This window comes from Mirounga leonina, unplaced genomic scaffold (genome assembly GCF_011800145.1).
Source record: "Mirounga leonina isolate KUSES-001 unplaced genomic scaffold, KU_Mleo_1.0 Mir_357, whole genome shotgun sequence".
NCBI classification, from domain to species: Eukaryota; Metazoa; Chordata; class Mammalia; order Carnivora; family Phocidae; genus Mirounga; species Mirounga leonina.
Genome location: NW_023270702.1, coordinates 12893815 through 12911400, shown reverse-complemented (window position 1 = coordinate 12911400; position 17586 = coordinate 12893815). Strand labels below are relative to the sequence as shown.

Here is a 17586-nt window from a genome sequence, read left to right as displayed (position 1 = left end):
AAATAAACGCACCAATTTGCCTCAAGTCTTACGGGGAGTTAACACCTGATTTCCTGACTCTGCCCAGGACTTTTTTTTTTTAAGATTTATTTATTTATTTATTTGACAGAGAGAGACACAGCGAGAGAGGGAACAGAAGCAGGGGGAGTGGGAGAGGGAGAAGCAGGCCTCCTGCTGAGCAGGGACCCTGAGCAGGGAGCCCTGATGCGGGACTTGATCCCAGCACCCCAGGATCATGACCTGAGCAGAAGGCAAACACTTAACGACTGAGCCACCCAGGCGCCCCTCTATTTAGTTTTTTTTTTTTTTTTTAAGATTTTATTTATTTATTTGACAGAGAGAGACACAGCGAGAGAGGGAACACAAGCAGGGGGAGTGGGAGAGGGAGAAGCAGGCTTCCCGCCAAGCAGGGAGCCCGATGTAGGACTCAATCCCAGGACCCCGGGATCATGACCTGAGCCGAAGGCAGACAGACGCCCAACGACTGAGCCACCCAGGCGCCCCTGCCCAGGACTTTTTAAAAACCCCCTACAGTGGTTGTCTTCTCTTCCAACCCATTCATCTTTAGGCTGGTTGGTATTGAACACTCTAAACTGTCCTAGTTTAGGGGGATCTAACACCCTTCTGAGAAATAAAAAATCAAACATAATACTGTGCTAAGTGGATGGAGCTTTTGTTGTAATTCAGAAGAGTTTAAAAAGTCTTCCTTTTGTGCCCTTTGAATAGCCTTTCTATCTTTCCATTCCCTTGCGCAGGGCCTGAGTCAGAAACAAAGACAGGAGCAACTTATTAAGCTGCATTTCCAGCCTTCGATAAAGAGATTTCACATAACACTGTATGTTAACTACACTAAAATTAAAATTAAAAAAAAAAAAAAAAGACATTTCACTTTCATTTTGACCCTGTTTCCTTATTCCTGCTAATCTGGCTTCCACCATAGCCTCTGTGATGTAAGGACCTCATCAACAGAGTACATGTTTGTGAGAATGGCCTGGTTTTTAATCTAGCCAAGAATTTTCCAAATGGCAGGTATTCTTTGGTATCCTAGAGTTCTCTATGGGAAGTTAAAATTAATTTTAGTGCATTCTGCATTTTTTGGAAGACAACCTTTTATCCTACTACCAGCATTTGCGTTTGTGTTCATAAGTGTGTTCTCATGAATTGAAGGCCAAATAACACAGAATGCTATAGCAAGAAAAGTTTTGCAGTAGTTCAAGTAAAGAAAAATAGGTGATAAGTGATTCATTGTAGAACACATGGTAGGATAGACTCCATGGTAGTCAGATTGCACTTTTACTAAAATTGGTATTTTATTGGCTTGGATCCACTTCTTTCTGCAAAACAATTCAAAATAGTGTAATTGGTAGCACAATAGCTTATTCCAGGAAATCTTACCTAAAATTTTCCTCTATCATGTTATGCAATCATCTTGCAGAATTACTTCACCTGTAAGTGAAGTAATAAAAAGGCCAAAAAGTAATTTTTTTGTTCCCTTTTCCGGCAATCACTGGATAAGACACTTTATTCCAACAGATTTAATAATTGTCATGATACTTATCTTTAAATGAGTAAGAGTCCTATAAAGTTATCAAATGATATCTCATTAAATTATCATTTATATATTGCTTGAGGTCAGTTTGAGTATGAGATATGATTATACAGACTTAAGTAATGATGATGGAATAAACCCTCCTGGTCAAAAGTTTAAGCTCTCGAGTTAGGATGCCTCGATCTAAATCTTAGTTCTCTAGAGTCTGGATCATTTTACTAGACAAGCTACTGACCATGTGTCTCTTAATTGCCTGATCTGTAAAATGATAACAACAATGTCTACTTCATAGGGTTGTTGTGCAGATTAAATTAGTGACACATGAAAAACACTTAGAGGGCGCCTGGGTGGCTCAGTTGGTTAAGCGACTGCCTTCGGCTCAGGTCATGATCCTGGAGTCCCGGAATCGAGTCCCGCATGGGGCTCCCTGCTTGGCAGGGAGTCTGCTTCTCCCTCTGACCCTCCTCCCTCTCATGCTCTCTGTATCTCATTCTCTCTGTCTCAAATAAATAAATAAAATCTTTAAAAAAAAAAAAAAAAGAAAAACACTTAGAATAGTGTTTGGTATATAGTAAATGCTCAAAAAATGTGGTAGTAGTATTTAGTATTAAAGTTAAAGTCTGGAAACATTTAAAACTGATTTTACATCTTTCTACCAGTTCTACCGTAAATCCAGCACTAGCGATTTAGGTTCAGTAAAACAGGATTATCTTTCATGTCAAAGATATCTGTATTTAATTTAATTTAATGGGTAAAGAAGGTGCTGCCTTTGGAGATAGGCAAGCATGTTAGAGATGGTCAGTATGTGTCAGGTTGAGTAAAGCGCATAAAGAGAAGTATTAAGAAACAAATATTCATGCTAATTTGATTTGAATGGGACACAAGATTATATAGTACAAGATAGAATTGAAAAGGTAGTTTGTTTTCATTCATTTATTTAATACATATTTAGTGAATATTAAGTAAGTATCTAGCATTGGGAATTTTTTTAAAAATATATTTTTTTATTTATTTGAAGAGAGAGAGCTGGAGAGAGCAAGAGAGAGAAAATGAGCAGGGGGAGGGACAGAGGGAGAGGGACAGAGGGAAAGGGGGGAGAGGGAGAGGGAGCAGCAGACTCCCCACTGAGCAGGGAGCCCAACCCTGAGATAATGAGCCAAGCTGAAAGCAGATGCTTAATCAACTGAGCCATCCAGGCTCCCAAAATTGGGAATTTAAAAACAGGAGTACTGCTTGTCTACTAAGCATATAAACATATATAAACATATCATTACATTGATTCCCAGTGTTTGGGGGACTCAAGAGGAAATGAGCTATGGGAGTGCCAGATAAGGCGTCTCAAAAAGGGTCATTTGTCAGATTGGTCTTGTAGGTCAGAAGGTTTCTTTCCTATGTGAAACAGGGGTGGGAAAAGTACATCAGGTCGCAGAAAAACAGGAGGGAGGGGGAGAGAGAGAGAGAGTGCGCTCTATGTTATCTTTACTTATAAAGACCTCATTTAACCTTAATTTAATTGTCTCCAAATAAGGCAAATTGGGGGTTAGGCTTCAACATAGGAGTCTGGGGAAGAGAACACAAACAGTCTATTACAGATGGGTGAGGCTTTGAAAGAAACACGGACAGGAAGGGAAAATGAGTAAAGGAATGTGAGAGAATAAAGAATAATGAAGTTGCTTCGTTCTTTTGGTGTTTAACTGAGGCAAATTAGTGAGGAGGGCTGAGTTACAGCTTTAAGGTTGTGAAATAAATTCAGAGGAGTTGCTATTTAATTATGGAATTATCTATGCATTGTTTCTTAAATTTATCAGATAAGAATCAACTAGAATATTATTTTAAAATACAGATTTCCTTGGAGATTCTGTGTCTCTTGATCTGGGTTGGAGTTCTAAAATTTTTAACAAGCCTCTTGAGAGATTTCTATAACTTCCAGGTGTAAGATACTAGAAAACAGCGAGTTAACCAGGAATAAAAGGATTGGAAGATAACAGTGAGGACTCAACATAAAGATAACCTAATCACACAATTTTCACAAAGATTATTCATAGCCAAAGGACAAGTGCATTTGGTTGACTGTATCTTGACCTAAGGATTGGCAGAAAGGTTGGGCTCAGGTCAAGGGCAAAGGGAATCTGAGGTGTTTGTGAGTGTGCAGTTGAAATGTTGATCCACGCATTGCAGGCTGAACAGGGATATAGGAGTGACGCCAAGAAGGAAGAATGGGCTTTGGGCAAGGAAGAAAGATTAAGGGGCTATTGTCCTGAAAAATAATGAGGGTTGTGTTTACTGGGAGACTTAAAAGAGCAGGAGGCTATATTAAAAGATTTCAGAGATCAAGATTTCAGCAGTATAGTGGATTGTGAATTTGTGTAGACATGAATGCCATGAAAAATAGCATAGCAGTTCGTTATTTCCTTCAAATCCGTAATCAGTAATGCTGTCAAGGTGTTCTTTTTTAAATGAAAGCTGGATCATACTTCTGTGTCAAACACTTTCCTAACTCCCCACTGTCTAAGGTAATTCCAAAACCCTCCCCATGGCATTTGAGATCCATTGCTGCCTGCAAACATTGCATACCATTAACACCATGCTGCCCGTATACATCCATGAAAACATTCATTCATGTTTTGCTTTTGATTGTGTAGTTCCCTCTGCCAAGTCTTCCTGGTAAAACAGCAAATCCGTTTTTTTTTTTTTAAACTTCTTCAGGAAGGTTTTTGTAAAATATTCCTCCTTCCTATGCCCAACACACGTTAGTTCATCTTTTCCTCCACTATTCCATGTTTGCACCATGCACAGGATTTGTTGTTGATGTTAATGCCAGAAGGTAAGTAAGGGTCATGAACCAAATACCTGCAGAGGGTGTACATTTGATATAAATGCCGCAAATAGGTCAGATGAAAGACAATGCATGCTCAGGTGCTGTGTTGTAACTAAGTATGACAACTACTAGTTAAACTGCCTTTAAAAACTTGCTGGTATAACAAAAGAATTAAACAAAATACATCCATAGCACATATCATCCTCTTCTGCTACATGGGTCACAGCACAACTGAAATGGCCGGTCAGCATTGAGAGGTAGCAAATAAGAAAAGCAATTTAAATTTCAGGTGGAAGGCAATTATATGGATAAATAGTGTAATGACATGATTAATTCAGTATTTTAGGATTACAATACGTAGATGATTCCCTGCTACATGTGTCTTAGTCAAAAAGGCTCAAAATAAATGAGTGACTCAGAATTATTACCCAGCAAGGAGCTGATAGAGTGAACTTCGTTTGAACTGGGGTGTAGAGACCTATAGAGTCCAGCTGTCACTTTGTCGGCTCTCCCATCATCTTGGCCATGTGATTTTCCCCAAAGTTACAAACCTTCTTTAGTGATTTATTTATCAGTTTGTGGACTGCTTGGAGTCAGCTTTGAAGAGAGACCTTTAAGAGCTTGTCAGTGGAAGCAGGTTTTACAAGAGTTCTTTCAGCTACGTCAACAAAAGACAACTTTAATTATCTATATTTTGATGGCTCACAAATCTCTATATCCAACCAACATTTCTCTCATGAGCGTCAGAGATATATATCCAACTTCCTCCTGGACATCTCTTAGATGACACCACAGGTATCTTAAACGTAATATGCTCAGAAATGAACCTATCATTTACCCCTTCATCACCAAAAACAAAGACAAAACATTGCTTTTCTTCATGATTCACTTAGCTGCCCAGTGCAGAACCTATGAGTCATCTTGGAGAACTCCATTATTCTTCTGCTCCTTATCTAACCAAATGCCAACTCTTATCAGTCTATCTTCCTAACTTTCCCTCAAATCCACTCCCAATGGCATTAATTCCAGTTTGCTCAGGTAACTCACAGACTGACTTCTGTTCTTTTCCAATCTATTCATTTTTTAAAAAAGATTAATTTATTTATTTGAGAAACAGAGAGCACGAGTGGGGGTGGAGGGGCAAAGGGAGAAGGAGAAGCAGACTCCCCGCCAAGCAGGGAGCTGCACGTGGAGCTCAACCCTAGGAGCATGACCTGAGCCGAAGGCAGACACTTGGACTGAGCCACCCAGGACCCCCTTCCAAGCTATTCTTTACACTGCAGTGAAAAGAAGCTTTCTAAAATGCAAACTGTAGCTTAAAGCACTTTCTTTATCTCTTACTATTTTTAGATGAAGGTAAGAACAATATGGTCAAGAAAGGGGCTCCTGGGTGGCTCAGTCAGTTAAGTGCCTGCCTTCAGCTCAGGTCATGATCCCAAGGTCCTGGGATTGAGCCCCACATTGGGGGGAGGGGGTCCATTTCCATTTCCATCCAGGCAATGGAAAGATAGAACATTTTTTAATCAAATAAATATAGAATTACACACTGTGTTAAGTGCTATGTAAGAAAAGTAGAGGACACACTGAAAGAGTATTAGAAAGTCACATCATTTAGATTGGTTATCCAGGGACCCCGACCTTGACACTCCAGCCATAGCTTTCCTGAAAAAAGCTGTTTTCACACCCGTGGGACTCTTCCTTCTCCATCAGTTCACTCACTACCACCTCCTAATCTATGTCTCAGCCTGTATGGTACTTCTTCCAAGAAGCCAGCTCTGAGACCCAAAGCCTGGGTTGGGTACTTCTCTGCCCTCTGCCGTTTTCTTATCATTTGGGTACCACTTTCCTTGTTCAGTGATACAGGGACTCCGTTTTTTTCACTTTGGATCCGTAACTTCTAGCACAGTGGCTATTAGAGTGGGTCTTCAACAAATATCCCTTGGATCAATAAATGGAAGAATACTGCTGCCACTGACAGAATCAAAGAAAATTCTAGTTAACTAATGTTCATGAAACGTTCTGCCACTTACTACTGCCCCCAAAAGATTAAATCTTATAATCTTTCTCTTGTCCAACTTACCCAAAGATCAACCCCGTTTGTATTAATTATTTGACATATGGTGCCTGACAAGTTCAAGAGGGTAGAAGACTACAAGTTGTATAAATGGATGCATCTGAAGGAGTTTTCACTTGGGAATTATATGTTTATTATAAATATAGTCTTGTTCCGTCTTCAGCTCTCTTATCTCCTGGCAGCCATCTTCAACCTCACCCTATCCATCAGGGATTGGCAGTTTAAGTCCTCATCAGTTGTTTGATCTCACATTAATCAGCCTGAAATGTTGCAATAAAAATCCACTACAAACTTGACATATTAGACAGGAAACACAGGTAACTTTGTGAAACATCATTTGTAAACTGTTGAGGAGGCATAATAGAGACAGGTAGTAAAATTTAGGAAGTCTGCATCATAAATGGGCTAATGAGTGACGTTGATTCTTTGAAAAGTAGATGAAATTCATAACCTAATGACTTCATTTCTGAATCCATGTGTATCTTAAATAGATCATCTGATGTAAATCATGTTACCTATTGACAACAGACTAAACAAATTCACACAAATCAGCCAGTTTCCATGCCCTTAACATCACTTCTTGGTTTACTGGGTTTGGTGGGCCCTAGGTTGCCTGGTGATCTGTAGCCTTGGCAATCTCCCAGACCACTGTGGAACAATGCAGTTGATGACCCCCACTCTTTTGGCCTTTCCTTCTGAGCAGAAGATCCAGCTCAGCTATATGATGAGGTTAGAAACGACCTACCATTTCATCTTGCCCTACTGTCAATGCATAGAAGACCTGTGATGGAGCTCACAGAGTTCTGATAATGCATATAATTTCTTGCTAAGGAAAGTGTGAGGAAAAAAAAAAAAAAGTGACAAGGTAAGGGCACCTGGGTTGCTCAGTCGGTTAAGCATCCAACTCTCAGTTTTGGCTCAGGTCATGATCTTAGGGTCATGTGATTGAGCCCTGCGTGAGGCTCCCAGCTCAGCTCAGAGTCTGCTTGAGATTCTTTCCCTCTCCCTTTGCCTCTCCCCCAGCTCACATTCTCTCTCTCTCTCAAATAAAAATTAAAAAAAAAAAACTTTAAATAAAAAAATATGACAAGGTCAAGTTTAGCTTTGACAATAATCTATTATTGAATTTTAAATCAAAGATGTTACATAATACAAACTCCAAACGCTATACTGTTTATTGCCTAAACAACTTATCTCTATGCCTTCATTCATGCTATTTCCTAGAATGCCCTCAATATCATCATATTTTATATATCTAAATTCTACCTACCTATCCTACCTCAAATGCCAATATGACCATGAAATCTCAGATTTGCTCAGCTATAAGTGATCTCTCCCTATCTGATTAGAGCTTAACTGCTGACACTAAGTATATACATCTGACCTTTCCTATGGGTTACATTTCTTGAAGGTGTTTACAAATATTTGTTGATTGAATAAATATTAAATTACATGATTTGGTAGAGTAGATGACCTCAAGTTTTCTAGAACTTTGAGTGAAACTTGTGCATTTGGGAATGTCAGCATTCTCTCTAACTTTCTGCTGCACTAAGGAGCTCATGTTCAAGCTTATGGTTGTGAATATTTCTCTGACCACAGCTTTCCCCTCCGTCCCGTTTCTCCATCCATACTATTAAGCAGCTGTATTTGTTGAACTGGCTAAGTTTATTCCTGCCTGGACGATTTGTAATAGCTATTCCCTGAGCCTGGAATTCTTTTCTCCCAAATTTTCTCTCTCTACACGTGGCTGGAGTTTCATCATTCAGGTCTCGGGTCAGATACCCCTTGCTCAGAGAAGCCTTACTCAACTGCCTAAGTTCAAGTAGCCCAGTCAATCATACCACTGTATTTGATTTTATTTCTAGTACTTATTACTAAATGAATTTATATTGTCTATTTATTTGTATCTTGGTTTCTTTTCTTCCCTTCGATAGACTGAAACATCTATGGGAGAAGAAATCTTGTTTGTTTCTGCTGCTATACAGTCAGCTCCAAGAAGAATGTTTGAAAATGCTCAAAAGGTAACTGTCGAATGATGAATGAATGAATGAATTCCAAATAGAAGTACTTTTATGTAGGGGTGCCTGGGTGGCTCAGTCGTTAAGCGTCTGCCTTCAGCTCAGGTCATGATCTCAGGATTCTGGGATCGAGCCCCGCATCAGGCTCCCTGCTCAGCGGGAGGCCTGCTTCTCCTTCTCCCACTCCCCCTGCTTATGTTCCCTCTCTCGCTATGTCTCTCTCTGTCAAATAAATAAATAAAATCTTTAAAAAAAAAAAAAGAAATACTTTTATGTATATTTTTAGTGAAAAGCATCAGGGTACCCAAAAGCACAAGGTTTTATTTGCTGAACTTTCACCAAGGAGGTGGCCTGGTTTAAATTCTCTCCCTGGTAGGAATTTGAGTCATGGCATCTGCAACACCTGATGAAGCATATTGGCAACTCCATAAAAACAGGGTAGGGCCTGGACAGTACGTGTATTTCCTTGCACAGTTCATGGCATTAAGTGGAACAAAGTAAGTGAAGGATTAAATATGTGTAGCTTGATTCTCAAACTTTGATTCTTTATCTTAGCATTTACTGGATTCTTAACAATAATAGCTATCATTCCTGGAACAGCTACTCACTAGGTAAGTACTTTATATATTTCATCATATTAATTCCATTTATCAACCCTTTGAAAAGGATTGTCATTGCCATTTTATTTTTTTAAAGATTTATTTATTTATTTATTTGAGAGAGAGAAGGAAAGAGTGCTCATGAGTGGGGGGAGGGGCAGAGGGAAAAGGAGACAGAGAATCTCAGGTAAACTCCCTGCTGAGCTTGGAGCCTGACACTGGGCTCAGAACTCACGACCCTGAGATCATGACCTGAGCCAAAATCAAGAGTCCAACACTTAACCAACTGAACCACCCAGAAGGCCCTGCTATTCCCATTTTAAAGATAAAGCAAGCAGCAAGTGATTATTTGGCATTGGATGCAGATCTAATTCCCAAATCCATAATTGTAATTTAATTGGTCACATTACCTGTCGTATTAGACTAAAATGATTTTAAATATAGTTAACAGCTCATTTGAATACCATTATCTCAAACTTTGCTGAATATTCACTAATTCTTCTCACAGCAAATAACTAGTATGAAGCATGAATCCATTCTTAGTATCAAAACAAATCAAAAAAGTTCCTGTTGTACACCTAACCTACTATAATTTTTCTTATGGTTTAATATGTAAAATAGCTTTATAGCTTTTGTGATTATAAAAAATAGACATTGAAGAAAAAATACAAAAAATATGGAGAAGAAAATACAGCTTAAAATCCCATCTTAAATACTCATAAAATGTTACATAAATGGAATCAAATTATGTATGATTTTTTTTCTTTTATTAGACTTAATGTTATTTTACCATGATTACAAAAAAGAATTAGGCACTGTCATATATCTTTGAGTTTATTACCTCTGTTCAATGTATTGTAAAAAATAAGTAAAAATTTAAAAATACATGTAAAAGTATAACAAAGTATTTTAAAAATCTAACAGAGTGATGGGGTGCCTGAGTGGCTCAGTCAGTTGAGCATCCCACTCTTGGTTTTGGCTCAGGTCCTGATCTCATGGGTGGTGAGACTGAGCCCAGCATCAGGCTCCACACTCAGCATGGAGTCTGCTTAAAATGCTCTCCCTCTGCCCCTTCCCCCACTCACAAGCACACACTCTCTCTCTCTCAAATATCTTAAAAATCTAATAAATAAATAAATAAAATCTTATTAAATCTAATAAGTGAAACTTATTCTGACATTATTCTGAAGTAGTTTAACTAATCTAACTCCACGAAAACGTAATTGGTTTATTTTGTCAGGTTTGGAGTCACATATGCCTTCTGTGGTATAAAATATACAGAACTCTTGCACATGGAGTTACATGCATATTTATTCAATACAATGCAAAGAACTGAAGCACAGTTTTGTTGTTTTCATTTTGTTTTTGTTTTTTGTTTGTTTGGATTGTTTTTGTGATAATGCTCTTTCTTTTCTGCTACCTTGCAGTTTTTGACAATGACATTTTTCACCAAGGATCAAAGTATTTTTTTTTTAAAGATTTTATTTATTTATCTGACAGAGAGAGAGACAGGAGAGAGGGAACACAAGTAGAGGGAGTGGGAGAGGGAGAAGCAGGTTCCCCGCTGAGCAGGGAGCCCGATGCGGGGCTCGATCCCAGGACCTTGGGATCATGACAAGGATCAAAATATTGAAGGTACTATCGGTTCCTCCTTCCTTACTCTCAGTATCTTTCTTTTTCATCTCATTTGCCACTGACCAATGCTAAACCTTTAGAAATCTGAACCTGGGATATTGCAATTCTTTACCCACTCCATCCCATACCGTATATTGTATCATTGTCAGGCAAATCTTTCAAAAATATACAAATTTTATAGGATTAAGCTCAAGTATCTTCATCAGACATTCCAGGCCATCTGCAACCGGAGCTCAACCTACTTTTCTCTCCTACGTGGGCTCTACATTACTTTCAGACTATTCTACACAAATTTTTTTTGTTTAGTACTGTTCCCAGGAAAAATGTTCTCTGTTCTAAGTCTTTAGTACCCTTTAACACTCAAATATCATCTTGCCCTGAAGGTTTCTCTGATTACCCCATCTAATCTATTTCTACTTTAGGCAGGTATCTTCCATAGAATTCATTCATTCTAAAAATGTATTTATTGAATACCTACTATGTACAGACACTCTTCAAGGTACTGAGAATATATCAAGAAATAAAATGAACAAAATTCTCTGACTTTATGGAGTTTTTGCTCTCCTGGACAGACAATAAATATACATAATATACAAAGAGCTTGTGTAATATGGTATAATGTGATAAATGTTATTTTTAAAAATTAAGAGAGAAAGAGAAGGAATCAGGATTACCAGTGTTTCTAGCAATTTTTAACAAATTGACAAGTCTGTCTTAGGGGCCAGCAAACTTTTTCTGTAAAGGGCCAAATAGTAAACTATTTAACTCTGCCATTTTATTACCAAAGCAACCTGTATTTCAATAAAACTTTATTTATGAACATCAGAATTTGAATTTCATATAATTTTCATGTGTCATAGAGTAGGACTTTTCTTTCGATTTATATATTTTTTCAACCAAAAATGTAAATTCAATTCTTACCTTGTGGGCTCTGCACACACAGGCAGAGGGCAGATTTGGCCCGTGTGTTGTAGTTTGCCAACTCCTGTGTAAACAAATGAAAGGCTGAAATTAGTAAAGACTTGGGGAAGGTAAGGGAGTGAACACAAGGATATGTAGGAGTACAGTACTATAGGCAGAGGGAACAGTCATTGCAAAGTTTCTGAGAGGAGGGAATGCCTGGTATGTTTGAGGAACAAGCAGTAAACTGGTGTACTGAAGCAGGTTGGGTGAAAGAAACAGACAGAGAGAGAGAGAGAGAGAGAGGTGGGAGAGGAGGGAAGAGAGGCAATAAAGGTGAGATTGAATAGTAGGTCGTTTAAGCACTTTGGCTTTTACTCTCAATGAAAATTTGAGTCACTGGAAAACTCTGAGAAGAGAATGTGATTTATCTACAATCACAGATGACAACTATAGCTTCTTAGACCTAGAAGAAAGAAAATAAAAGATTATCTAGTCCCCGCGGGTCACATAGGCTTAAACTCAGAGAGCCAACTTTAACTGAGGTCTACGTTGGCAAAGATTCTGAGCCAGAAACACTTCTATCATCAATCGGCAATTCCTGCTCAAACGTGGGGCTAATGGTGCCAGGCACTTGTAGTCCTCATCTAGTCTAGCCTTCACATCTTCGCCCCTAGGACACACTGAGCTTCCAACTAATACATGACTTATTTGACAGTATTGTCTAAGTAATGGCGGGACTTCTGATTCCTAGATCAGTGAATCTTCATTGTATCTTGGTCCTTTCCTGTGTCAATTTTTAAACTTAGGGCAATAATCAATACATATCTCTCCTGGAGAAACTGAAAAGACACTGTGAGGAGATGAGGATTACCAATGCAAATTTATTTCCTTATGTCTACAAACTGTTACAGTTTATAAAGCATTTTTATCTTTATTGTATTTAAGCCTCAAGATCCTTCATAATCCCATAAAATCATCCTGAGGCCCTAAGCATGGAAGAGCAGGGGCCTCCAGGCCACTCTTAACTTGAACTGCATTTGTGTGGGATCACTGAGCTTTCTTTCTTTTCTTTCTTTCTTGTTTAAACAATTCCATCTATAAAATTTAGCTTAAAGTATCACCAAGTTATTTCATCACTGTTATTAAAATACTTCTTAGTACATTTGGAGCAAAAGTAAGGAAGAACCAAAGGTTCCCAAATGTTTAAGCTTAGAACTTGCCATTCTTTCTGTGCATTGTGGGGAAAAGGAGGAGGAGTTTGTGCTGAGCTACTGTGATGACTAATGAAATTTTTATTCTTTTCAATAAGAAGAGCTTTAACAATTAGGCTGTGTTATAATGAAATGTTCATTTGTCCAAACTCTGATTCCTGGCCCATCAATACCTCTTTGTAAGAGGTACATCCCTAAAATATGCCTTTGTCTTTTATGGAATGCAACCAGAGGCGTTTAGTGCAAGGACTCTCAGTAAGGCAGCCTAAAGTGAACAATGGGGCTTCAGAAAAGCTAAAATTAAAATGTATATATATATATTTTTTTCCTGTACCATGTGATATTCATTACCTGACTAAATGATTATCTAAAACAATGAGTGAAACTTCCTATTTTAATGGGATCATAGAGAAATGTTTAAAAATCCAAATTATATGGTAAACATATTTTATATTCTCATTATGAATGTAAGGACATCCAGCAACTACTTTTTTGTTGTATATTCTTAAAGGAACTTAAGTTCAAAACTATCTGATGATTTTAAATAGCCCATGCATTCCTAGAAATATTTTCAGTTTTATATTTTGAAAAGAAGGGTTCACTTTTCTCCCTTATGTTTCTAATGCAGCTGGAACCAGTTGGGATCTATTTGAATTACTTTCTTGTTCTTGCACTATTTCATCCCTTTCCATTAATATTTAACATCTAGGGAGAGCCAACAAAATGTTGGGTCTGTATTAGATGTGACCTTAGTCACAGTGGGCTCACATTTCCAACATGACAAGAAAGAACCCTGTATTTATAAAGATACACACAGTGCAGAGAATGGAAACCTGATAAAAATCTTGGGGATTTACCTCACCTATAAATCGATTATGGTTCTTTTCATCGCTTGAGATAATTCCAAAATGCCAGGGGTGGTGCCAAAGGAGGACATTTTACCAGAGGCGGCATTTAAGCTAGTTAAGAGCTCTGGAGAGACGGTCAGGCTCATGAAGATGGAGGTGAGGCAAAAGTGGGAGCAGTGAATAGTAATGATGGAGTAAAGGATCCACAGTTGAACTCATCTCATTTTTCACCATTATATAGTCAACCCATGGATCTACAAATGCCTGACGAATCTTTGGTCCCCACTCTACTGTCTTCAATTCCACCCCATCTTAGAGCATCTAAAGGGACACTGGAATCACTGGGCCCATTTTTTTTTCCTCATGAACAATACTCATGTTCTGTTTTCCTGCTCCCAGTACGAGATCCCATTTTTTTGTGCCTAGCTAATTTCTAACACACGTACACACAGATTCCATGAAAGTCACCTATTCTGGAAAACTTCTCTAGTACCTATAGTCTGAATTAAATACCCCTCATTTGAACTTTTATGGTACCTTGGATGCACTTCTATTCTTACATGATTATATGTACTTTCCACATGTGGTTATGTGTACTTTTTGATTTTTCTGTTTCTCTTAATAGGTTACAAACTGCTTCACAATAAGGAGAATAAATTATAAAAATGTTTTCTTTAAAATGTATATCACTATGGAACTGGAGAGTGTTATGCTGAGCAAAATAAGTCAATCAGAGAAAGACATGTATCATATGACCTCACTGATACGAGGAATTCTTAATCTCAGGAACAAACTGAGGGTTGCTGGAGTGGTGGGGGGTGGGAGGGATAGGGCGGCTGGGTGATAGACACCGGGGAGGGTATGTGCTATGGTGAGCACTGTGAATTGTGCAAGACTGATGAATCACAGATCTGTACCTCTGAAACAAATAAAACATTATATGTTAAAAAAAGAAAAAAGAAGAAGAAGAAGAAGACAGCCCGAGGGGAAGAATGAAGGGTAGGAAATCGGAGGGGGAGATGAACCATGAGAGACGATGGACTCTGAAAAACAAACTGAGGGTTCTAGAGGGGAGGGGGGTGGGAGGATGGGTTAGCCTGGTGAGGGGTATTAAAGAGGGCACGTTCTGCATGGAGCACTGGGTGTTATACGCAAACAATGAATCATGGAACACTACATCTAAAACTAATGATGTAGGGCGCCTGGGTGGCTCAGTTGGTTAAGCGACTGCCTTCAGCTCAGGTCATGATCCTGGAGTCCCGGGATCGAGTCCCGCATCGGGCTCCCTGCTCAGCGGGGAGTCTGCTTCTCCCTCTGACCCTCCTCCCTCTCATGCTCTCTGTCTCTCATTCTCTCTCTCTCAAAAAAAAAAAAAAAAAAAAAAAATCTTTAAAACTAATGATGTAATGTATGGTGATTAACATAACATAATAAAAAAAAAGTTGAAAAAAAAAAGTAAAATGTATATCACTAGTTCCAACCACAGGTCTTGGGGAAAAATAGGCACTCAATACATGCTTACTGAAATCCTTGTTCTTCTTTCTGAAGAATGGAGAAGTGATTATATTTCTCATTCCATTTTTTGCCCCTTTCAGGTAATTGTTTACTGTTGGCAGAATGTTAGGTAAAAGAGAAAGAAGAATCCATGTACTACGTTTTTATAAAAGCTTATGTAAAAGTTAAGTGATTCTTAAAATGATAAAGTGGTTTGTTATCAACATACAGTATTTGTTAGCAACATCATTCATAACAGTTAATTACAGCAAAAAAAATGGCAGGTTAAAACTAGTTCGTCTTAGTAGAGTCTTTGTAAAGTGGGTGTAAAATATCATGCCAGGCAGAATTGACCTAAATAAGGAACATGTTTTATCTTGAGAGGTAATTTGCTTAGCGACATTGATAGAAAAAGTAGTGCCTACATGTAATAATTTATACGGTTCTGAGACTCTTCTAGCATCCAAACCTGTCAGTTCCTCCGCCTCCCATAATGTTGAAATCAACATGCATTCTTTTAGGCTAATGTTGTATCTATTAGGAGAGATAATAGTGGAATGTTGTCAGTTCTCACTTGTTAATGCCACTAAGAACTCTTTGCAAGAACAGAACAGAAGACAGGTTGTGCATTAAAAAAAGAAATGAACAAAAACAACAGAATCTGAAGTTTATTTCATTACAGCACTAGCTAGAAAATATTTGAGAATTTAAGAGACAGTCTCAATTCTTTGGGAGCTTTAACTGGTCATCTATAAAATAAAGGGGTTGAAATTTTGAACGTGATAGTTCCAGGTTTCTAAGAGATACTTACTGGCTAAATGTTTATAATAACTGAAAAGAATAAAATGAAAAGTCCACACAAAACCACCAGAAGGTTCTTGGGTGGGATACTTCAATAGAGAACAAAGACAGTAAGAAGAAACACAATGATGGATATGAGATAATGGGGTTGGGGTTGGTGTCGACTGACTTCACCCATCTCACAACTTCGCATAATGCTGTTAAGAGAGAGAAGGTGGAAAATTACAGAAAACTGAATGACAAGCACAAAGGTGAATGGTCCCAAGAGCAACTAGAATCTTCAAAGATTTCTGGAATAGTACATCTGAACTGACTATAAGGAAGGAAATGAAGAAAAAAAAAGAAATGTTAATGTAGTTCAGATTTTTATGAACACACCACCTCAGGTGTCTGGGGTTTTAATTTCAGAAATCTGTAACAAAAAGTTGGTTTTACATAAAGTATAATAATAACAACCATGATTAATAAATATTATTCTGTTGATAGGCACTTGCTAAATACTCCTTTTATCCTATCATCCTACGAGGTCCATATTATTTTTTTTTTAAGATTTTATTTATTTATTTGACAGAGAGAGACACAGCAAGAGAGGGAACACAAACGGGGAGTGGGAGAGGGAGAAGCAGGCCTCCCGCAGAGCAGGGAGCCCGATGAGGGGCTCGATCAGGACCGGAGCTGAAGGCAGATGTTTAACGACTGAGCCACCCAGGCGCCCCTTAAGGTCCATATTATTTTTATCAGCATTTCGCCAATAAGGAAACTCACACACAGCAAGGTGAAGTAACTTGCTCAAAGTAAATGGGAAAGTGCACTTGGCGGTCAAGCAGTCTGACTCCGAATCACAGTTGAACTCACATTAAGCTCTACTACATTGATAAACATTATCTTTAAAAAGACCCAAAAGAGCTCTATTAAAAACTCAACAGTGTTTTTAATAAAAGTGATGATCTTGGAAAGATGTTAAGCATGCAATGCCTGAATGTGCACCTTAGATTCAAGCCCTTGCCTAAATACATGCCTTAATTATAAAAGCCATAAATAGGTGATTGCTTTGGCCACCTTGGCCATTGCCTATTTCAACATGACTCTAAATCAATATTCCCATAGACTTACCAAAAGAATTCTCTTGAGGAACAGGATCCTTTTCCTGACTAGTGCTTCAGGAAGATGTTTCAGAGATTAATGGAGTTCCTGTATCCCTACAGCTTGCTTGAATTAGATAATATAGTGATGATGTGAGATAACAGGCACACCTTAAATAAGTCAGTGACTCTCCCAACAAGGTCAAATGCATGCCTAGATGAAGTCAGAGTCTGTCCATGTGGCTGGATTTAAAAGATTAGTAAAAGGAACTCCTCTGGGATGTTTCTTTACCTGCTATACTTCTGCCTAAAATCTAGCCTCTAAATTTGATTATTTTGATCTAACCAATAGATCTGTGTTCGTCACAGTTGCCTTCAGAATATGTTGTAGTGAACTATGCAGTCACCCAAATTAGCTGTCTTTTTTACTCCTTTTATAACACAATGACCCAAAGTAGCCTCCGACAAGTGACACAATATAAGGGGGATAAATGAGAACTAAGATTGGAACACAGGGTTTCTGGGGTATAAAATATGATGGAAGAGAGAATGAA

At 38.3% G+C, this 17586-nt stretch overlaps 1 protein-coding gene across 1 annotated transcript in view; it reads right to left on the bottom strand.

The window, feature by feature from the left end:
• The window catches only part of UGT8 (UDP glycosyltransferase 8), a 124820-nt gene extending 109052 nt beyond the window's left edge, over nucleotides 1-15768 (bottom strand). Inside the window, exons 1-2 of the mRNA XM_035030326.1 lie at nucleotides 15575-15768; nucleotides 11615-11678 (exon numbers count right to left, since the gene is read on the bottom strand). Of these exons, the coding sequence (XP_034886217.1) occupies nucleotides 11615-11678; nucleotides 15575-15658 (148 nt within the window). The 5' untranslated portion in view covers nucleotides 15659-15768. The remainder of the gene's footprint in view (nucleotides 1-11614; nucleotides 11679-15574) is intronic.
• Nucleotides 15769-17586: the final 1818 nt, after the last annotated feature.